Source organism: Pan troglodytes, chromosome 9, assembly GCF_028858775.2.
Source record: "Pan troglodytes isolate AG18354 chromosome 9, NHGRI_mPanTro3-v2.0_pri, whole genome shotgun sequence".
Classification (NCBI taxonomy): Eukaryota; Metazoa; Chordata; class Mammalia; order Primates; family Hominidae; genus Pan; species Pan troglodytes.
The window spans coordinates 73069716-73091471 of NC_072407.2; the positions used below are offsets into that span (position 1 = coordinate 73069716).

Below are 21756 nucleotides of genomic sequence, written 5' to 3' on the forward strand. Positions count from 1 at the left end.
CGTTCCAGAAAAGTGCACAGAGTACCAGGACAACACACAAGTTCCCATGACCCAGAAACACCAATAATGAATATTCACTCGGTCTCGAAGCACATTCCAGTGAAAGAAAACTCGGATGCCTTCCACAAGGCATGTGTCTTGCTGACCCCTCACCCCATCCCATCCCCCTCCATCCCAGAAAGGGCACCTGCCTTGTGAGTGTGCACTGACTATTCCCATCTATTTTTAATTCTGATGTTTACTTATCCATACATGGGTACCCTCCTGAGGACTTTTAACATTCACCCTAGGAACCACTCTGCAGCTTGGCACTTCATGGTGATATGCACATGCTTAACCCCTCCATGTCAGAAGTGTGCTGTGTGTAGACATGCCACCATCTTCATTCATCCTGTCTCCATGTGAAAAGCACGCTTCCTGTCTTCCCCAACTAGGATGCCGTGTGTAGACATGCCAGCATCTTCATTCATCCTGTCTCCATGTGAAAAGCACGCTTCCTGTCTTCCCCAACTAGGATGCCGTGTGTAGACATGCCAGCATCTTCATTCATCCTGTCTCCATGTGAAAAGCAGGCTTCCTGTCTTCCCCAACTAGGACGCCGTGCGTAGACATGCCAGCATCTTCATTCATCCTGTCTCCATGTGAAAAGCAGGCTTCCTGTCTTCCCCAACTAGGATGCCGTGCGTAGACATGCCAGCATCTTCATTCATCCTGTCTCCATGTGAAAAGCAGGCTTCCTGTCTTCCCCAACTAGGATGCCGTGTGTAGACATGCCAGCATCTTCATTCATCCTGTCTCCATGTGAAAAGCAGGCTTCCTGTCTTCCCCAACTAGGATGCCGTGCGTAGACACGCCAGCATCTTCATTCATCCTGTCTCCATGTGAAAAGTAGGCTTCTTGTCTTCCCCAACTAGGAACGATGTTCTCATGAATGAATGCCATTGCACATGACTCTGTTGCATACCCTCCTGATGCAGAAGTTTTAAAGAAAAATAGAAATTTTCTGGGACTAAGGGACTTCAGTGGCAGTGGGGGATGTTTCTTGCACAGAAAACAGCTACAAGGCAAGGAAGGCTCAGCAAGGGGTGTGGGGATTGAGACCAGTTGGAACATGGCCAGAGTTCCACATGTGCACAGAGAGGTGGAAATGGGGCAGACGCCAGAGAAAAACAAACTCAAGGGGTGACCCCTGCCTGCTAGAGAGAGGAACAGTCAGCCCCTCGTTCTCTGTCTCTTCCCCGGTGGCATCCAGGCTGAAGCACGAGTGTCCGAGGGCATCTGGGGGGTTTATTCCTTGGAGCATAAAGGCCACCATGGGAGAGTGGACAGTCAGGGAAGTGACTGATCCTCGAAGGGCACGAAAAGACTGGGGCTGTCGGGAGCCACCAGTATCGACGCTGAACATTCAAATCTTACAGCGACTTAATGAGCGTGTGACACTCGTTCGGGGCAAGGTTAGCCTTCAAAACAGTTAGGATTTTCTTTCCCATTTGACTGTTCCCTTTTGCCCAATGCAAAAAGGCAGTCCAAAGCAGATTTTTTAAAAGATATTTTAAATTAACATATAATTTTCATAGCTGACAACCTCAGCTGTTCCATTTTATAAATGAGAATGCTGTCTCAGAGAGAGCTGGTGGCAAGTGGTAAAATCAGATCAGAGGCTTGAATCCTGACTTTTGACTCAGAATTACAGATGCCTGCAGCCAAACCACGTCCTGTTGGTCAGTGCCAGGCAGTTAAAGGTGGCTGCATAAACGCACCGGTGGAGAAAATGATCCCACTCTGTTCATGGCTGTGTCTCACGTGCAGGATGGGGAGCTATGTGTGGTCCTTGGGTGGCTTCCAGGGCCATCCAATGACAAGTGGCAGCCTTCTCAAGGGTTCCGGAATCCCTCCTCAAGTGATGTTCCAGACTTGCATGTTCACCTCTGGCCAGGACCCACCCTGGGGAGGTCAGGAGACCCCCTCTTCCCGCCCTGGCTTAGCCACCACATTTGCAAAGAGCACGTCCGCTCAGGTTCCACATTTGGGGCTGATGGAATCACCCCCGAGAAGATGCTGGTTGATGAGCTATAAACCGGTGACAGATATAACAGCGCTGCCCGGGATGCACACCCAGTGACTGCACTATCACTCCCCTGATGAGCATGGGAACCACACAGTTATCTGGCACCATGATTCTTAAGACTATTCCTCAGGTTTTGCATTTTGAAATTTCTTTAGTTTTAAAAATAGACTGGAACCTCAACAAGCATAACCTCAGAGTGGCCCCAGTCTCCCTCAACGTGAACAACGGGTGGGAGTAGAAACACCTGTAATATTTTGAGATAACCTCAGAGACACGCAGACCCTCCAACTAGAGGCTGCCCAGCAGCCTGTTGGCTCCAGGGATAAGCAGGATGTGCTTTGAAAGGGTGAGAAGTGGGGGCTCCCGGAAGCGCAGCAGGAGGGCACTAGCCACGGCTGTTTGTCCTGACACTGGGAGGTGGCACAGCAATGGGGGGTGGGGTGGGGGCAGGAGGAGTGTAAGTGTTTAAGACAGCTGCTGCTACCCAGCGGGCACAGTGCAGTGCAGGCTGGAGCATGTGTATGCCAGTGTATGTGTGCACACCTATGTGCATGCCTGTGTGCCTGTGTGTGCATGGCTGTGTGTATGCACACCTATGTGTGCATGCCTGTTTTTGTGCACGCCTGTGTGTCTGTGCATGCCTGTGTGTGCATGTGCCTGTGTGTGCATGTGCATGACTGTGTGTGCATGTGTGCCTGTGTGTGTGCATGCCTGTGTGTGCATGTGTGCATGCCTGTGCGTACATGCCTGTGTGTATGCATGCCTGTGTGTATGCAGGCCTATGTGTGTGCATGCCTGTGTGTATGTGTACTTGCCTGTGTGCATGCATGCCTGTGTGTGCATGTGCATGCCTGTGTGTATGTGTACATGCCTGTGCGTGTGCATGCCTGTGTGTCTACATGCCTGTGTGCATGTGCATGCCTGTGTGTGCACATGCTTGTGTGTGTGCATGCCTGTGTGTGCATGCCTCTGTGTGCATGTGTGCACACCTGTGTGTGTGCTCCTAGGTGCATCCTAGTGTCCAAGATCAGTGGGCTGCAAAAATCAAATGACTGGGCAAGCGATTCTTCCTATGAGGGGAAGTGACTGGTGTCAACAAAACCCAGCTCTTTCCCTGAAGGGCTGGGTGGCCTCCAGCAGGTTTTTTAGAAGATGATAGTTCAGGAGGCTGGGGATGCTCAGAAGGAAACCATGATGTGAGAGAAGACCACAGAACGTATCACAGGTGTAGGAATCAACCTCGCCGAAAGGGATGGGGAATGAACCGCTGACCTCAGTAGCTCCAGACATGAGTGGAGTCTGTAAGACTAAAGGCAAAAGGAACAGAATAAATAAAGCTGGGTTATAAGTCAACCAGAAAGTGAGTGCAACCACACTGATAGAAATAAGCTAGGGATTCACAAGTGAACGGGAGGAAGGGGCCGATCTTGCAATGCAGACAAACTCCAAGCAATTCGCATCACTTCTCTGTCCTCAGGGGGTGATGCGTAGCCCGTACCACCCCCCACCCCGATCCCCTTATGTGTGGGCTGTGCACAGTGGCTTCCTTCTGAGAGCATAGTGTGGGAAACAGAAAAACGGGACCATCTCTCCGTGGGGAAACCTGATGGACACGAGCTCAGCCAGGAGATGGGGGGGCAGCATCGCCCACGATGAGCCAATGAGCCACACCAACAGGACGGGCCCTCGGCACCAGGTGATGAGAAAGGCTCTGTGCTCTTCCTCCTCACACCCACAGCCCCTAATCGTGAAAACACCAGATGGATCCCAATAAGGGGCACCCTACAAGCACCTGACCAGTCCTCCTCTGAAACTGTCCAGGTCATCACCAACAGGGAGAGCCTGGGAAACAATCACCACCAAGAGGTGCCCAGGGAGACGAATGAGGGAATGTCATGTGGGAACCCGGGTGGGGCCCAGGGACAGGAAAGGACAAGCAGGTAAATGCTTATGAGAGAAGAAAAAGGTGTGGACTTTGGTTAATAATAATGCATCGATATTGGTTCTCTAACTGTGAGAAGCGTACCATACAACTTCCGCTCAGAAGAATACTGGAGTAAGATGCTGATAAGGGGGGAAGCTGGGTATAGGATATATGGTAACTCTGTGTACTATCTTTGCACTTATTCTGTAAATCTAGAACTGTTCTAAAATGAAAAGTTTGTTTACAAATGTCTCCTGGCTATTGTGCGGGTTAACAGATTTAATGTAAAAAATGCTGCTGCTCAGAGAGGCAGAAAATGTTTGTGAAAAGCATATAAAGTACTTGTAGCCAAAATATACAGAGAACCCTTAAAACTCAACAAGAAAGCAAACCACCCATTTAAAAAGGGAACAAAATATTTAAATGGATACCTCACAACAGAAGATATTCAGATGGCCAACACACACGAGAAGATGCTCCACACCGTATGTCATTAGGGAACTGTGAACTAAGACAGCAATTAGAGGCTGTGTTCAGTGGCTCATGTCTGCAATTGCAGCACTTTGGGAGCCAAGGCAGGAGGATCATTTGAGCTCAGGAGTTCAAGACCTGCCTGGGTAACATGAGGCCTCACCTCTACTAAAAATTTAAAAATTTGCCAGGCATAGTGGCATACGCCTGTAGTCCCAGCTACTCAGGAGGCTGAAGCAGGAAGATCACTTGAGCCCAGGAGGTCAAGTTTGCAGTGAACCATGATCACACCACTGCACTCCAGCCTGGGAGACAGAGTAAGACCCTGTCAAAAAAAAAAAAAAAAAGATACCTCAACACAATCGTCAGAATGATGAAAATCTACAACACTGACAACACCAAATGCTGGTGAGGATGTGGAGCAACAGGAACTCTCATCATTGCCAGTAGGAGTGTAAAATGGCGCAGTCACTTTGGAAGACAGTTTGGCGAGTTGACACAAAACTAAACACGCACTTACTCCACAATCCAGCAACCCAGCTCCTAGGTGTCTCCCTGAATGAGCTGAAAACTTACGTCCACAAGGAAATCTGAATGTTAGTGTTTACAGCAGCTTTATTCATCGTTGCCAAAAATGGCAAACAATCCAGAGGTCCTTCAGTAGCTGAGTGGATACATTATCCGTTGCACATGCAGACAACAAGATGTTGTTCAACACTAAAGAGAGACAAGCTGTCAAGCCACAACACGATACGAAGGAAGCTTAAATGCATATTGCTAAATGAATGAAGCCAATCTGAAAAGGCTGCATGCTGTGTGATTCCAACTCGATGACATTCTAGAAAAGGCAAAACTACAGAGCCAGTGGTTGGCCAGGCACAGTGGTTCACACCTGTAATCCCAGCACATTGGGAGGCCAAGGCAGGCAGATCATGAGGTCAGGAGATCGAGACCATCCTGGTTAACACAGTGAAACCCCGTCTCTACTAAAAATACAAAAATTATTCAGGCATGGTGGCACACGCCTGTAGTCCCAGATACTCAGTAGGCTGAGGCAGGAGAATTGCTTGAACCCGGGAGTCAGAGGTTGCAGTGAGCTGAGATCACACCACTGCACTCCAGCCTGGGTGACACAGCAAGACTCCGTCTCAAAAAAAAAAAAAAATCAGTGGTTATGAGGGGTTAGAGGGAAAGGGAGGGATGGACGGGTGGAGCACAGAGGAGGGAGGGATGGACGGGTGGAGCACAGAGGAGTTTTAGGGTAAGGAAGCTATGCTGTGTGATTCTGTAATGGTGGGTACAGGACAAGATGCATCTGTCCAAACCCATAACATGAGCAGCACCAAGAACGGACCCTCATGTAAACTATGGACTTCAGTTATTGCAACAAATGCCCTAAACCAGCGCATGCTGTCAATAACAGGCGAGCTGGAAGTGAAAGTGCATAGGGGAAAACTCTGTGCCTTCTGCCTGGTTTTTCTGTCAACCTAAAACTGGGCTCTGTCCCCGACCCCAAGACAGGCTCCTGTGGACCCTGGCCCCTGCCTCCGTGTCACCCTTACCCTCGCCACTCCCTCCGCCGCATTTTCCTTACTGAAGGCACGGCACCTCGCTCCATCTAAGAGTCACCTATATTCCCTTTCAGAACATGGCAGTGTGTACATAAGAAAAACCCTGAAAGAATGAGACACTGTATTTGAAATAATTGGACCCTTAAAAACAGGTCTCTTTTTATGAGGAACTGTACTGAACAAACCAAAGGCACTGGTAGCAAAGGGAGTTATTTACTCGAAGTCTTCCAGCTCCTTCATTGGCACTGGGTAATTTCTGCACCTCTCACCCTCTGCAGATGGAGGTTTACGAGGTTCCAGAACCATTATTCTCTTGAATTGCCTCACATTCCCGGGTGCCGTTAGTTCTGGGGAATCGCACTTGGCGATTCATTCAGGGGCCAACGTGAGACTGCGGAGCATGAACCGTCAGTCACTGCACGCATCAAACAAACCCCTTCTGCTCTTCAAGAGGATGCTCTGAAGGTGCTCAGTGCACCGGGACCCAGAATGTCCTCGAGGCCTCCTAACTGAGCGGTGCGGGAGCTGGGAAGGGGCTCCCTGTGACACAGCTACAGCAGCAAGAAGGGGAAGCCGGGGCTGGGGGGCGGCCGAACGGGAGGAGCTCAGCCTGGTATGCAATGAGTACACCCCGACCCTGGAAACAGATTCAGTAACTGGATCTCATCAGTGAGGTCCAGACACATCACAGGTGCTCTGCAGAATCTGGATCCGTAAAGGAACCATCTCTTTTTGACTTCTCATCCAGATACTAAAAGAGTCGAAAGGCATTTCTAGCTTTATTAACCAGATCTCTTTTGTGGTGCCTGAGGCTTCTCTCAAATTTGGAGACAACGGTGCAAGATAAAAGGGCCAACCTAAATTTTGTTCAAGTTGCCAGGTTCGCTTCCTGTTTGGGGCTTGGAAACACAACTGGTCTCATCTCAGAGGTTCCAACCAAAGCAGGAGAAGAGGCCTGAGACTCTGCTGGAGGAAGTCTTTATTTTTTTTTTTTACACTACTTTTATCATTGTTACTTAATAAAATTTACATTTAGAACAGGTACCAGATGGTCGCCTGCAATCACACAGGCTGTTTTGTTTTCATTGACAGGTCGTTCCACTGGGATTTAATTATCTCAGGCTAGAGGGCTGCTTCCCTCCGCTCTGGCCCCATGTCCAGCCCCAAAACAGGGACGCGGGGCCCAGGTCTGCAGGGTCCGGGACTGAGCATGGCGGCATTTCCTGAGCTTAGCAAAAAGGCTGCTTTCAACTCTAAGCACAGACTCTGCTGTCCCCTGGGTGGCTTTGAGAAGTCACCAAACTCACTGTGGAGAGGCTAAAATATGGGATGGGAACATGCCCAGGCTGCTGCCGACAACCAGGAGGAAAGTGGGAATGTGAACAGCTTGTCCCCGACCTGGGCCTGCCTGGGTCATCCACGTCCAGCCAGGCCGGCTCATGCCAAGAGACCCCTGTTCGTCCCACTGCCTTTTCCCCCAGGAGTTGAGAGCAGGGACCCCCCAGGGCAAGTGGAGCCCAGGCCCTGCCTCTGCCCTCCCTGGTGACTCAGTGACTGGCCCAGACTGGGCTGTGGTAACAAGATCCCAGAGGCTAGGTGGCTTAGAAGTGACAGACATGCATTGCTCATGGTTTTGGAGGCCAGAAGTCCAAGATCAAGGTGCTGGCAGATTTGGCGTGTGTCTACCTGGTTCACATAGGGCACCTTCTTGCTGTGACCTCACCTCACGAAGTGGAAGGAGCAAGGGAGCTCTCTCTGCCTCTTTTGTAAGGGCACTAATCCCATTCACAAGGGCTCTGCCCCCAGGAGCCCATCACCTGCTGAAGGCCCCATCCTCCTAATACCATCACCTAGGGGGTTAGGGTTCAACAGTATAGAGGATGCAGACATCAGCCCTAGCGGCCACCCAGTTGGGCTCTCAGAGCTTCAGATTCCTCCCAGGACAGCGGTGCCTGCAGGGGACCCCCTTGATTACAGAGCTGAGGCCTGGCAAGGCCCTGTGTGCTGCTGGAGCACAGCAGGTCACCAATAGACTGCAGCTATCACTCTTTAAGTGCCCTTGTTACTGGTAGGGTGGGTAACAGTGCCAGTCTCCCTGGGACCAACAGGCTTCCCAGGATATGAGGCATTCAGTGCTAAAACCAGGGCAGTCCCAGGAAAACCGGATACACTGGTCACCCTGCCTGTTTCCTGGAGGCAGCCCGCCAAAGCCAACTCTGTGTTTCTCCCTCTGCATCCAAAACCAGGAGAAAACAACATTGACTGAGCTGCCGTAGTTGATGCTGATGACAGGAACATTCTGGAACTCTATTAAAGGTGACGCATACCCCATACGCTTAACCACTGATATGGTTTGGATGGGTGTCCTGCCCAAATCTCACGTGGAAATGTAATCTCCGGGGTTGGAGGTGGGGCCTGGTGGGAGGTGACTGGATCATGGGGGCAGATTTGTCATGAATGGTTTAGCACCATCCCCTTCCTTGGTGCTGTCCTGACAATTGTGAGTGAATTCTTGCAAGATCTGATTGTTTAAAGGTGTGTGGCACCTCTCTCTCTCTCCCTCCCTCCCTCCCCCCCTCCCTCTCCCCCCCTCTTTCTCTCTCTCTCTCTCTCTCTCTCCTGCTTTCACCACGGGATGCACCTGCTCCTCTCTCTCTCTCTCTCTCCCTTGCTTTTGCCATGCAATGCACCTGCTCTTCCTTTGCCTTCCGCCATGAGTAAAAGCTCCCTGAGGCCTCCCCAGAAGCAGATGCCACCAGCTTCCTGTACAGCCTGCAGAACCTAGAGCCAATTAAACCTCTTTTCTTTATAAACTACCCAGCCTCAGGTATGTCTTTACAGCAATGTGAAAATGGCCTAATAGCACCACAATGCTCACCTAACGCTCACATTTTCCCGGCACCACCATAGGTGTTATCATTCAATTTAGGAGACAAGAGGATGGAAGCTGAGAGAGGTTCATTAACCTGGTCTTCACACAGCCAGCTGCAGAGAAGTAGGGGTTAATGTCTCCTCTCTGGGGGCTCTCCACGGCCTGGCACTGAGCTGGGCATTGGAAGGGTCGCCTCTGCAGTCCCAACACAGGGCACCCCCCATCCTGCATCTCTGAAGCCCAGTGTCTCCAACAGTGATGTCATCCGTGTGGCCAGGTAGTGTCTGCATTTCAGTCAGGAGGATGCATATCCGTCCCTTACACTCTGCCTTGACAGAAGCAAAGTGAAGGTGGTGTCTTTCCTGGCAGCACTGGGCTCTGGCCCCTCGTTGGAACTTGTGTTTAGCTTGTCTCCACTGATACTTGCTCCATGTGTGCCTGAGGGTTGCTATAAGCCATTGTGCTGGAATTACCCACAGCTTCCTTTGTTTCTGAGAGCACCCACCCTGGTTCACTTTTCTCTTTTCCCCCGTCACCCTGGGTCCCCACTTCCCTGCCCCTCCAACAGCACTGCTGGTTTCTCTCCTGATTTGGAAAAAACAAATGAGAATTCTTGAGACACTGGTGGCAGGCGCAGAAGCTGGGGAGCAGGGTGGTGTGAGACCAGGGCCATCTGCGCTGTCTGCAGCCGACCTGTGGGTCTGCACTTGGCCTTCGGTTTCAGAACTTTCTGCCTTAGTTACCCCTTTTCCCTTTTTATTTGCCATAAGTAATGTTTTTGGCCTTACAAAAAAATGCCACTGTGTATGATCGCTATTAGTTTGATCTGTACAAAAACCCACACACGGGTGTTTATGGCAGCTTGACCCACAATTGCCAAAAGCTGGAAGCAGCCCAGATGTCCTTTAGGAGGCAAGTGGATAAGCAAACTGGGGTACATTGGAAAATGGAACATTATCCAGCACCAAAAGGAAACACGCTTCCAAGCTGTGAAAGGGCCTGGAGGCACCTTCCGCACATGCTGCCATGTGAAAGAAGCCGATCTGAAACCCACTGTGTGATTTTAAGATTCCAGCTCTAGAACATTCTGGAAAAGGCCAAACTACAGAGACAGTGAAAAGGTCAGCAAGGTTGAGTGCGGTGGCTCACACCTGTAATCCCAGCACTTTGGGAGGCTGAGGTGGGTGGATCACTTGAGGTCAGGAGTTTGAGCCCAGCCTGGCCAACATGGTGAAACCCCGTCTCTACTAAAAATAAAAAAATTAGTTGGGCGTGGTGGTGCACATCTATAATCCCAGCTACCAGGAGGCTGAGGCAGGAGAATCACTTGAACTCGGGAGGCGGAGGTTGCAGTGAGCCAAGATCACGCCACTGCACTCCAGCCTGGGTGACAGACAGAGACTCAGTCTAAAAAAAAAAAAAAAAAAAAAAAAGAAAGGGTCAGCAGCTGCCAGGGGCTCAGGGATGAAGAGGGGCACAGAGGAGCTCTCGGGCAGTGAAGCTGATCTTTATGATACTGTGACGGTGGATACAGGACATCTGGCAAAACTGACAGAACGTACAACACCAAGAGTGAACTCTCATGTAAGCTCCGGACTTGAGGATCACTATTGGGTACAGCACCAAGCATAAACCCTCATGTAAGCTCTGGACTTTAGGATCACTGTTGGGTACAGCACCAAGTGTAAACCCTCATGTAAGCTCTGGACTTGAGGATCACTGTTGGGTTACGACTCCAAGCGTGAACCCTCATGTAAGCTTGGACTTGAGGATCACAATTGGTTCACTGATTGTAACAGATGTCCTATACTAAAGCAAGATATTACTAACACAGGAAACTCGGGGAGGAGTCAATATGGGAACTCACAGTACTTCTATTCAATTTTCTGTCAGCCTAAAACTGCTCTAAAAAATCGGCTCTGCTCATTTCACAAAAGGGAGGCAGGGGAAGAGGAAGTTCTGCTTTATAGAGAAGTATCAGCTACTACAAGAAGAAAAACTGGTTCATAAAATTGCCATTTGGCAACAACCAGGAGAGAACTGATTCCATAATTCTGCCTTAAATTTTAAAATTGAAAATAAGAGGCTGGGCTCAGTGGCTCACGCCTGTAATCCAAACACTTCAGGAGGCTGAGGCGAGAGGACTGCTTGAGCCCAGGAGTTTAAGACCAGCCTGGGTCACATAGGGAGATCCCCATCTCTACAAAAAAACACAAAAATTAGCCCAGAGGCTTGTCATCATGAGAATATTTCAGAACATTCATAAGGTAACTCCGTGCTACCGTCTCCATGGATCAGGCTCCCAAGCCGTTTCTACTCAGCTCTGGAAAAAATGGTCAGGTCTTTCTACTTTAATTATGCTGCTTCACAATGGCTCACAACAATTATGGACTTTCTGCTTTGGCACCAGCCTAATCCAGAATTCCAGTGGCAGAATTCCAAGTATGGTGGCACGTGCCTGTAGTCCCAGCTATTCAGGAGGCTGAGGTGGGAGGATCAACTGAGTTCAGGAGGTCAAGGCTGCAGTGAGCTGTGATCCTGCCAGCCTGGGTGACACAGTGAGACCCTGTCTCAAGAAGAAGGAAGGGGAGGGAAGGGGAGGGGAGAGGCCAGGCGTGGTGGCACACACCTGTAATCCCAACACTTTGGAAGGCCGAGGCCGGTGATCACTTGAGTTCAGGAGTTTGAGACCTGCCTGGGCAACATGGCAAAACCCCGTCTCTACAAAGAATACCTTGGTGTGGTGCCACATGCCTGTAGTCCCAGTTACTTGGAGGGCTGAGGTGGGAGGATCACCTGAACCTGGGAGGACGAGGTTGCAGTGAGCTGAGATTGTGCCACTACAATCTAGCCTGGGTAACAGAGGGAGACCCTGTCTCAAAAAAAAAGAAAGGGGAGTGGAGGGGTAATGATTTCTGTCAAGGCCAAAACCAAAACAAAATAAACCCCCAACCTCTATGTGTGGTCACCATCTCCCTGGGTGACGCAGGGAAGTGTCCCGTAAGGAAGCACGCAGGCATTCTTCCCTGCACGCATTCTGTCCTTGAGCACCAGACCCACCGGGTCCTGTCCCAGACCCTGGCCCCGTGGGTCTCTGCCTTTGCTGGAGACCCTAGAATGCCTGTCCTTAACTATGTGCTCTTTCCCAGGAGCCACTTATCGGGGACCTGATGACACCAGGGGTTCCTCTGTCTTCTCTGGGTTTGGTCTTTGTGATCAGTAAACCAGCCCAGAGGCTTGTCATCATGGGAATATTTCAGAACGTTCGAAAGGTAACTCCGTGCTACTGTCTCCATAGATCAGGCTCCCGAGCCTTTTCTACTCAGTTCTGGGGAAAGTGGTCAGGTCTTTCTCCTTCTTTAATTATGCTGCTCCACAACGGCTCACAACAACTATGAACTTTTTGCTTTGGCACCAGCCTAATCCAGGATTCGAGTGGCAGCAGTTTTAACTCCAGGCAGGACCCAGAGAAATTGCTGCTTACCTGTTTCAGAGTCTGCACTGATGTGTTTTTAGCAGTAAATTGAGAGTCTATTCTGGAATAACAGTCATCTCAGAACCTTAAAGTCGAGACATTAACAGTCTGGTGGAGGAAGCCAGGGGGAGGCTTGGCTCAGGACAGGGGCCAATTACAGGGGGCACATCAGGAAGGGAGGTGCAGAGCAGCTCAGAGGGGATGTCCAGCCTCCCTCTACTGCTGGCCAGGCCAAGGCGAGACAGAGAGCCACGCTGCCCAGTCCCCCGCAGCAGCATCAGAAACAGCCCTCGACGAGGCCAAGATGAAGACATAAGTGGCTCTGCCAGGGTGGTGAGAGCCACGGGCAAAGGCTGCCTCCAGGGAGAATCCGGGTCAGCAGCTCAGAATGAAGGCTGCCCCTGGATGTGCCCCAAGGCTCAAGGTCATGCTCAGGAGCACCTGGGTCCATTTACCTTCACAGCCTCACATGGAAAGGGCTCATGCCCTCACAGAGCCGGGAGCTGGCACAGGGGCCATCACTGAAGAGAAGCTGCCACATCAGCGCAGCACGAGACGCATCCACGTCAGGGAAAGATGGTCGGCCAGGGCCCTCCCAAGCCTCCTGCAGACCTACACGCCCTCCATCGCACCACCATGCCTGAGCTCAGGCCTCTCTGCTTCCCAGCTCAGCTCCTCTCCTCCTCCCACTGCCTGCCCCACAGCTGAGGGCCACTGCAGCTGCCCACCTGCCCTCCAGATGCCCTGCTACCCACCTCTGCCCACCACACGCCCTTGTCCCAATCACTCCCTTTCCCCTCTCCCCCTCTCCAGATGTCCCTACCAACACAAGCCCAACCCAGCCTCCTGCTCCAGGCCACCGGCTGAGACCGCCCAGACCTCCAGCGGAAGCCCAGCCTTGTCCACGTCACTGCCCTGCAAGCAGACCCCCAGGCTTCCCTGCCTCATGGAGGATCGGCGCAGGGCCTGGGGCTGCTCAGCTGTAGCCAGGCACTCACCTTCCTTCTCTCCCCCTACCCCCGGGGGCACTCTGTCCCCTCTGAGCCTCGCTCATGCAGTCCTGCCTCCCAACGTCACAGGCATCAAAGCTACCAGCAGCCACAAGCCCGTGCCGGCTTCTCCTGCTGCTCACAGTGAAGCCTAAGGGACACAGACAATTGCAAAAAGGCAAGGACAGTCCCCCGGCAGTGCTCAGACAGAGCTGTGCAGGCTGAATCCACACCCAGCGGGGCCCCCCCAGCGTTCAGAGGTCTGAGGGGGCTCCCACAAATGATGAGAAAGTGGCATTCTTTGGTTGACAAACACATTTGTTGTGTATTTTATATTTTTGAGGTGTGACACCAGTATGTGATGATGGCACTATACCATGCAGGGGCCAGAAGCAGGGCTGGCACACTCAAGACAAGAGGGGAGGGAGTCCAGGAGGAGTATTCCCAGCCCAGGACAGCCCACCTGAGGGGGCATACTCTGCGTTGCATGGAGACCCTCACCTCCACCACTCTTGGTTCTCCAATAGGACCTAACCTCTGCCTGCCAACTCCAGCTGGTGCCCTGCTGGCAAGAGACTGTCACCTGGGGTGACAGTGCCCACACCCAGGGACAGTGGGTGATGTCTGGAGACACTGTTGGTTGTCACAGCTAGGGGTTGCTATTGATGCTGAGTGGAGGCGGGTGCTGCCACTGAACCCTGTGATACATAGGATGGCCGCGCTGCAAAGACTCACACACTCATGGAACCACCAAGGGCCTGGGCCACCTTTCCCGACCGATGCCCAGAGGCCCGCACTCATGAGGAATGTGGTTTCCAGCAGGGGAATAAGATGCATGGGTGCAGATGCCCATCTGCTGGGCTGCCCGTGCCCAGCGGGAGGCAGAAACACACATCCTCCACCTTTACAAACATACATGTCTGTAAAGATCTGTGTGCCCAAGGCTGGCACAACACATGCGTGTCATCTGCTCATTCATTCACTCATTCACTTCCTCAACAATTCTGCACTGAGCACCTGCCGTGCTCCAGGCCCCATGCAAGACGCTGGGGATGCCCCATGGACAAGGTGGGCTCGACCCCTTCCGACTGAGAAGACAGAGGAGAGTGAGAATGCACCTTTAAACACCAAGCAAAACCAAGAAAAACGTAACTGCAGCGTTATTCACAGGTAGCCTGAGCAGTGGGCTGGCCTTTTCTATGCTTCCGTAAAGCCCGGTAAGGTCCCCTCTAGCAAGTGCCCACCTCCGGTCTCCAGGTCGTGGAAATTGGGATCCAGGCCTCGGTCCAGCATCTTGGTGATCTTCTCCACCAAGCGATGCTGAATGTGATCCATGCATTTCTTCAGATTGGTCTAGAAGGAAAAACAATACAATTGAAACATCTTTATAAGAAATGTCCCAACCTGAGCAACAAAGTGAGACCCCGTCTCTACAAAAAATAGAAAAATTAGCCAGACATGGCTGCACACGGTGGCTCATGCCTGTAATCCCAGCACTTTGCGAGGCCGAGGCGGGCAGATCACGAGGTCAGGAGATCGAGACCATCCTGGCTAACACGGTGAAACCCCGTCTCTACTAAAAATACAAAAAATTAGCCGGGCGTGGTGGCAGGCGCCTGCAGTTCCAGCTACTCGGGAGGTTGAGGCAGGAGAATGGCATGAACCTGGGAGGCGGAGCTTGCAGTGAGCCAAGATCGCGCCACTGCACTCCAGCCTGGGCAACAAAGCAAGACTCCATCTCAAACAAACAAACAAACAAACAAAAAATTAGCTAGACGTGGTGGCACATGTGATTCCAGCTACTTGGGAGGCTGAGGCAGGAGGATCGCCTGAGCCGAGGCTGCAGTGAGCTGCGTTCATGCCTCTGCACTCCAGCCTGGGCAACAGAGCAAGACCTGTCTCAAAAAAGAAAAACAAATGTCTTTCCAGGCTCTGGGAAAGTTCCTGACTGGTGCACTCGGGAGACCCACCCTCGCCAGGGCGCACCGCAAGCCCCGAGGCTCCTGGAGCTGAGGCTTTTGGAACCACAGGGTGAGCACAGTGTCTGGCACGTGGCAAGTACCATCGGCCTATCCTGGATGAATGTTTAAAATCCCCTCACTGTTCACCATCCTAGTGCTACAGACTTAACGTGTGTGTCCCCGCAAAATTCATAGGTTGAATAATCTCCAATGTAATAGTATGGAGAGGTGAGGCCTTTGGGAGGTGACGAAGTCAGGAGGGTGAAGCCCTTGGGAATGGGATTAGTGTCCCTGCAAAAGAGGTCCCAGAGAGCTCCCTCGCCCCTTCCTCCACGTGAAGACACAGCAAGACGATGGCCATCCAAACCAGGAACTGGGCCTTGGCCAGACGCTGAACCTGCCGATGCCACGATCTCAGACTTGCAGCCTCCAGAATGGTGAGAGACACACTTTTGTTGTTTATAAGTTACCCAAGGTATTTCGTAAAAGCAGCATAAATGGCCTTAGACACTTTGCTGAGAGCTACGGATGCTCCTTTGCTTTCCTAAGAGACAGTTGGGCTGCTGGAGCACTTTTCAAATCTCCAGTTTCCAGGACCCACCTCCCGCCTCCATCCCCAGGGAGTGAGGCCTGCAGATTGGTACTTAACCCACTTTGTGGTGAACCCCGTGGCCACACAGGCAGAAATAGCGATGCCTGGTCCCCGAGTGGCTCAAGGTGAAGTGCGGGACTCATTTCCTGTGAGGTCATGATGGTCCGCAGATCAACCTGATGGAGTGGGAACTTTCCCAGCCTCTGCCAGCCTCGCTGTAAGAAAAGTCATGATTCTCTGCCCATCCAGAGCCAGTCTGGGCTGTCTGAGCAGGACTGTGGGACTTGGCACCCTTCCGCCTGCTGCGTCTAACACTCCTCACCAGCCTAATTCTTTGCCCCTACTCCATACCTCTCTCAAAACACACAGAAGGGGGACAAAGGTGGCTTCTGACACAGCAGGTTCCTGGGCCCTTCAGCCTCCTGGCACGGGCAGGATTTCCACCTGCCCATTTTCTGTATGTTTCGGAACTAGAACTGACCAAATGCCCTCAAACACATGACTTACACGTGGTGTCACTGAAAATCTGCATTGCTATTTACGAATCAGCATTTTTAAAATTCACAAATACGTTTTTATCTGCACATCAGAGGGTGATAAAAAACAAAAAGCCAAAACCCAGAAGCACCCAGATCTTGCCGTCTGAATACCGCTTTCCAGGCAAATTCCAAGGCAGAGGCAGGGGAAGTATAGGAAGAGCCCAGAGCATCTTGTGCCATAAAGTGGCTGGTGTGTCAAGGATGGTGGGGATGCACCACATGGCAGAACACCACAGGAAGGGCAACTGCCGCCCACATCTGGACAACTTGAGCACAAAAATCAATAATGATAATGACAGATTAGAACTCAGTGAGCACAGTAAGAATCCTGCCAGGCACAGTGGCTCACGCCTGTAATCCCAGCACTTTGGGAGGCTGAGGCGGATGGATCACCTAAAGTCAGGAGTTTGAGACCAGCCTGGCCAACATGGCAAAACCCCATCTCTACTAAAAATACAAAATTAGCCAGGCATGGTGGTGCGTGCCTGTAATCCCAGCTACTCAGGAGGCTGAAGCAGAAGGATCACTTGAACCCGAGAGGCGGAGGTTGCAGTGAGCCAAGATTATGCCATTGCACTGCAGCCTGGGCAACAGAGCAAAACTCTGTCTCAAACAAACAAACAAAAAAGAATCCTCGCATGCATCTGATATAAGGAGGAGGGGCAGCAAAACAAAAACTGAGACTATCCTGCTGGCTGAGAAAGCCATTGGTGAGCTCGCAGCTGCAGGGGAGCTCACCTGGAGAGCATCAGGGCCCTCAAAGGGAAGCGCTTCAGGCAGCTGCCCGGACTCTCCATCCCATGCTCTGCAGGGAGTGCAACGGGGCTCTCCTTAGGAACAGCACCAGGGACCAGGGGCCAGGACAAAAGCCTCCTGGGTATTACAGATTCCTCCTCCTGTTGGTTAAGCAAAGTGCTCCGCCCACACACCCTATGCCTCAGCCCCCTCTCCACGCCTCCTCCTCGACTCGCACAGCACCCTGAAAGACAGCAGGGTGTTCATGGTGTGGATGTCTTATCTGGGACTCTGAGCTCAAGGCATAGTGCATTCCGCCAGGTTCTGAACACTCTGTGCAACGCCCCTGCTGCTCACCTGCAGTCTAACTTCAGTGCAGTTTATGTCAATAGCACTTTAACAAGGTTTTTCCTGAAGCAACAACAGCAGAACACTAATACGGGGCTCACTGTGGACCCTCTTCCCTCCACCATGCTGGGCGTCCAGATCCCACTCTCTTCAGAGCCGCCGCTTTTGAACCTCCCTGGAGCAGCCAGTAGGATCTGCCTCCCTTCCCCGAGCACCCACGGCCACACCAAGCAGCCCCTGCTGCCTCCCAGGTGGGTCTAAGCAGTGTGCACCGTAAGGGCCAGTCTACCTGTACATCCCAGCCGAGCCACACGCCATGCCAGGTACACAGCAGGTGCCCCTGGAAGAGGAGCATCTAAAGATAACACAACAAGATAACAAGGAGGACGCCGCCCGCCTAACGTGTAAATAACAGCCCGTTCCCTGCATACCTTCGTGTGGAGCTTGGCCAACTGTTTCTCATCGAGACTGGCTTGTTTATACACCCGCTTCTTGTATCGAAACTGGCATAGAAAAGAAAACAAAAAGAGAGAAGACAAGTCAATACTTCGCATAGTTGTTCAGAGGGAAAACGGGCCTTTTCCTTGGCTATGTCACAGAAGACAGGGAACCCCACAGTAAACTCTTCCAGTTTTAAATAAATGACTGGTATTTGCACCCCAGAGCCTACAACATCCTAAGCGTCACTTTTGCCAAGATTCTGCAGCAGTTTAGCTAAAAAGCCAATATAAAGAAACAGGAGCAAGGGGAAGGGAAGATCCTGCAGCTGAGAAGCTGGGAGGTCTCCCTCCCGGTGATCGGCTCTCCAGCTAACTGAGTGGTTATGGTTCCTCCCAGGGGAATGGATCAAGGCATTTTTGGTAAATGAGGATGCTGCTTCAAACACCAGGTTTTTCTCCTACATTGTCCACCTTTGTTAAAACACACCCTAAAAGCCTGGGCTGGGAAAGGCCCCACCTCCTGTACTCCTGCAACCTCCGGCCAGATCGCTGAAGCCACTGTTTTTCCCTCCAAACAGCAGCGCCTCCTTTGAACTGGAAATTACATCACTGCATGAACCGAGGAGCACGTCTTCCTCGGATGCACAGAGTAAGGAACATTGTCGGAGCGGGCTTGGTGAGTCTCTAAAATACCTCCTCCCTCCCCTAGACCCCCGCTTGGCTGGAGATGCTGCAGAAGGTCTGGGAAGGATGCTGAGCATTTAGGAGTCACTGGAGTTTGGAGCTGGGACCTCTGTTCCAATCCCAGCCCTAATGCTCTCAACTCACAGAGTTAACTCAGGGCTGGGCACTTTCCCATCTCAGTTTCCTTATCTGCCCCATGGGGATAATAGCATCCACCTCCCAGGGTGGCCTGAGCATTGAATGTGAGCTTCCTGGCACAGACCTGGCACTAGACAAGTCCACTTTATCTCTCCCTCCTTACTGCCCTTGATGCCATCACCCTGCATGGTTACACATGTGCTCAGAGCCAGCAAAAACTGCCCCTGGGTAAAATGACGGTGCGGGGCAGGCGGCGGGTGAGCTCATCCTGAAACTAAAAGTCGCATCTCACAGAAAAGCTTCCAAATAAACAACCCTAGTCTCCTTTCTCCACCACGCCAAACAAAATGGCTATTTGACAAAAGACAAAATTCGTGTGCACAGACTGATACTTGTGGGGTTTTGTTTTCAACTGGCCAAATAAACCAGCTGTGAAATCAGAAAGTTCTGTGAAGTGCAGGCTGCACAGCGTTTGGGGAGAAAGTGCGCTGGTCAGAAGGGCATCCATTCATTGCCCAGAACAGAGCAGGCAGGAGGAGCTACAGGCCCATTTTAGAATTTCCACCTCTGATTCTAGATTCCAGGACACCAGGTTCTGTGCGGCCAGGCCCTGGGACCAATCACACCTCTGGTCCAGATTTCAGAAGCCACAAGTCACTGAGAATGATGCCAGGTGCCTTCTTAGGCTCACGATCACGTGGCTAAGCTTAAAAGTCTCAGGGAATTCAATTCCACAGGGTCCCCTTCCCAGATACAAAATAATCCACTCGGCCCATAGCATCTCTGGGCAGGAGGGTAAAGGACTCAAGGGGGGATTGTTTATTCCAGAGGCATAAACATTTATAGCCTGTGGCTACAGAGGACACCAGCTCAGGACCACAGACCCTTTTTCTTGCTATTTCTCCAACATTTCATAGGCAGCCCACCATATTGTGCTGAAATTATCTGAGGCAAAGAGCCCAGGCTCATGCCCGCCCCTAATGTGTCAATCCCTGAGCCAATCTCAGCCTTTGCAGTGGGTCATGCAAAGGAGATTAATAAACCTAAGTATCGGCATCAATTTTGGCCGGGCATGGTGGCTCACGCCTGTAATCCCAGCACTTTGGGAAGCCGAGGCAGGTGGATCAACCTGAGGCCAGGAGTTTGAGACCAGCCTGGCCAACATGGTGAAACCCATCTCTACTAAAAATGCAAAAATTAGCCGGGCGTGGTGGTGGGCACCTGTAATCCTAGCTATTCAGGAGGCTGAGGCACAAGAATCGCTTGAACCCAGGAGGCAGAGGCTGCAGTGAGCCGAGATCACACCACTGTACTCCAGCCTGGATGACAGAGCGAGACTCGGTCTCAAAAACAAAACAAAACAAAAAACAAAGTATCAGCAACAATTTCATGACAATGAAACCAGAGCAGCAGCTGCAAAGTCAATTTGGGGACTTGTGGATGGCCAGGCTCACAACGCACACACTGCTCCATGAACACTTCCTCTGGGCCTCACGACCACTCCCGGACATCACTACTAACATTCACTCAATGTCATGAACGGGAATCTGGGGCTGAGAGAACATGGGTGGCTGGCTCGAGGTTGCACAGCTGCAGGTACTGGGGCCAGATGTAGAGGAGACTCCCAAATTCTCTGGTCTTCTCGCCCAGTTTTCCTGCCATTATGGAAATGATCAGCCCCTGAAATGAACTGCATGGATTTACTCTTCCTGGTCCATCACCTCCCACTGGAGTGTAAGGTCCGTGGGATCAGAACCTTGACTTTTCTGTGCCAGAAAAGTGTCTGGTCCTTAGTTGGCCCTCAATGACAAATTTTTTCCCAATGGATACCCATTTTACAGATAAGCAAACTGAGGCCAGGACAGCTGAATGATTTGCTCTAAACCACACAACTTCCAAGTGGCATCTCATCTTTTTCTACACCGAAACCCCTCCCTGAATCTGACACATGGTCCACACTGGGGATCCCAATAACCTCAGCCTCAGTGTCACAACGGAACTGAGAAACGTGCAGACGCGGCATCACCTTAGCCCTAGGTGGGCGTCCATGACATCTTGGGCTTCAGAGGAATCTCTAGTCACTGAGTAGAGAACCCACTTAGGTTGCTCAAGTGCCAGCTGCAATTACACACGTGCAGCCTCTTGCTGTTGACTAAGCTAAAATGAGTGCAATCACTGAATGATGCCAACATGTTGTGCAGGAGTAGAAATGATCCGTTTCTGGCTTCTCTTAACTGACGTAACCCAACACGTATACACTGCAGGAAATAATGCCTGTAAACTTGGGGCGTAGCAAGCCTGGGTGAGAAAGGTAGGGACAGGGGTCGTGCATCACATGGAAATGCGTAGGGCTGCCCCGTCTTACTGATTGGCCACTTCTGGAGGGAGGCCCAGGAGCTTGTGGCTGCTGACAGCAGCTCAAAGAGCCCTGGTCACCCGGGCAGGAAGCAGAAGTGAAGCTGTGCTGTTGAGAACAGCTGGATGGTCACAGCCACCCTGTTACTCAAGGACTCAGAGATGAATTGGAGAATGGTATGGTTTGACCGTGTGTCCCCTCCAAACCTCATGTTCAAATGTGATCACCGGTGTTGGAGGTGGGGCCAGGTGGGAGGTCTTTGGGTCCTGGGGCGGATCCCTCCTGAATGGCCTGGAGCCCTCCCCATGGTAGTCAGTCAATTCTCGCTCTGTTAGTTCACGGGGGAGCCAGGAACTACTCCTCCCCTGCTTGCTCTCACACCCCCTCTTGCTGCCTAACACCTGCTCCTGCTTCGCCTTCTGCCATGAGAACAAGCTCCCTGAGGCCTCGATGCTGAGCCCATGCCGGCACCACACTTTCTGTACAGCCTGCAGAACCGTGGGCCAATTAAACCTCTTTTCTCTTACCCAGCCTCAGGTTTTTTTTGTTGTTGTTGTTGTTTTAGACAGAGTTTCACTCTTGTCGCCCAGGCT

At 51.6% G+C, this 21756-nt stretch overlaps 1 protein-coding gene across 6 annotated transcripts in view; it reads right to left on the bottom strand.

Moving 5' to 3' along the window:
• SHANK2 (SH3 and multiple ankyrin repeat domains 2) overlaps positions 1–21756 on the bottom strand; it is a 695443-nt gene that overhangs the window by 538699 nt on the left and 134988 nt on the right. For all 6 annotated transcript variants that reach the window (XM_054662507.2, XM_054662506.2, XM_054662505.2 and 3 more), the window contains exons 5-6: positions 17977–18048; positions 14615–14723 (exon numbers count right to left, since the gene is read on the bottom strand). In XM_054662507.2, the coding sequence (XP_054518482.2) occupies positions 14615–14723; positions 17977–18048 (181 nt within the window). The remainder of the gene's footprint in view (positions 1–14614; positions 14724–17976; positions 18049–21756) is intronic.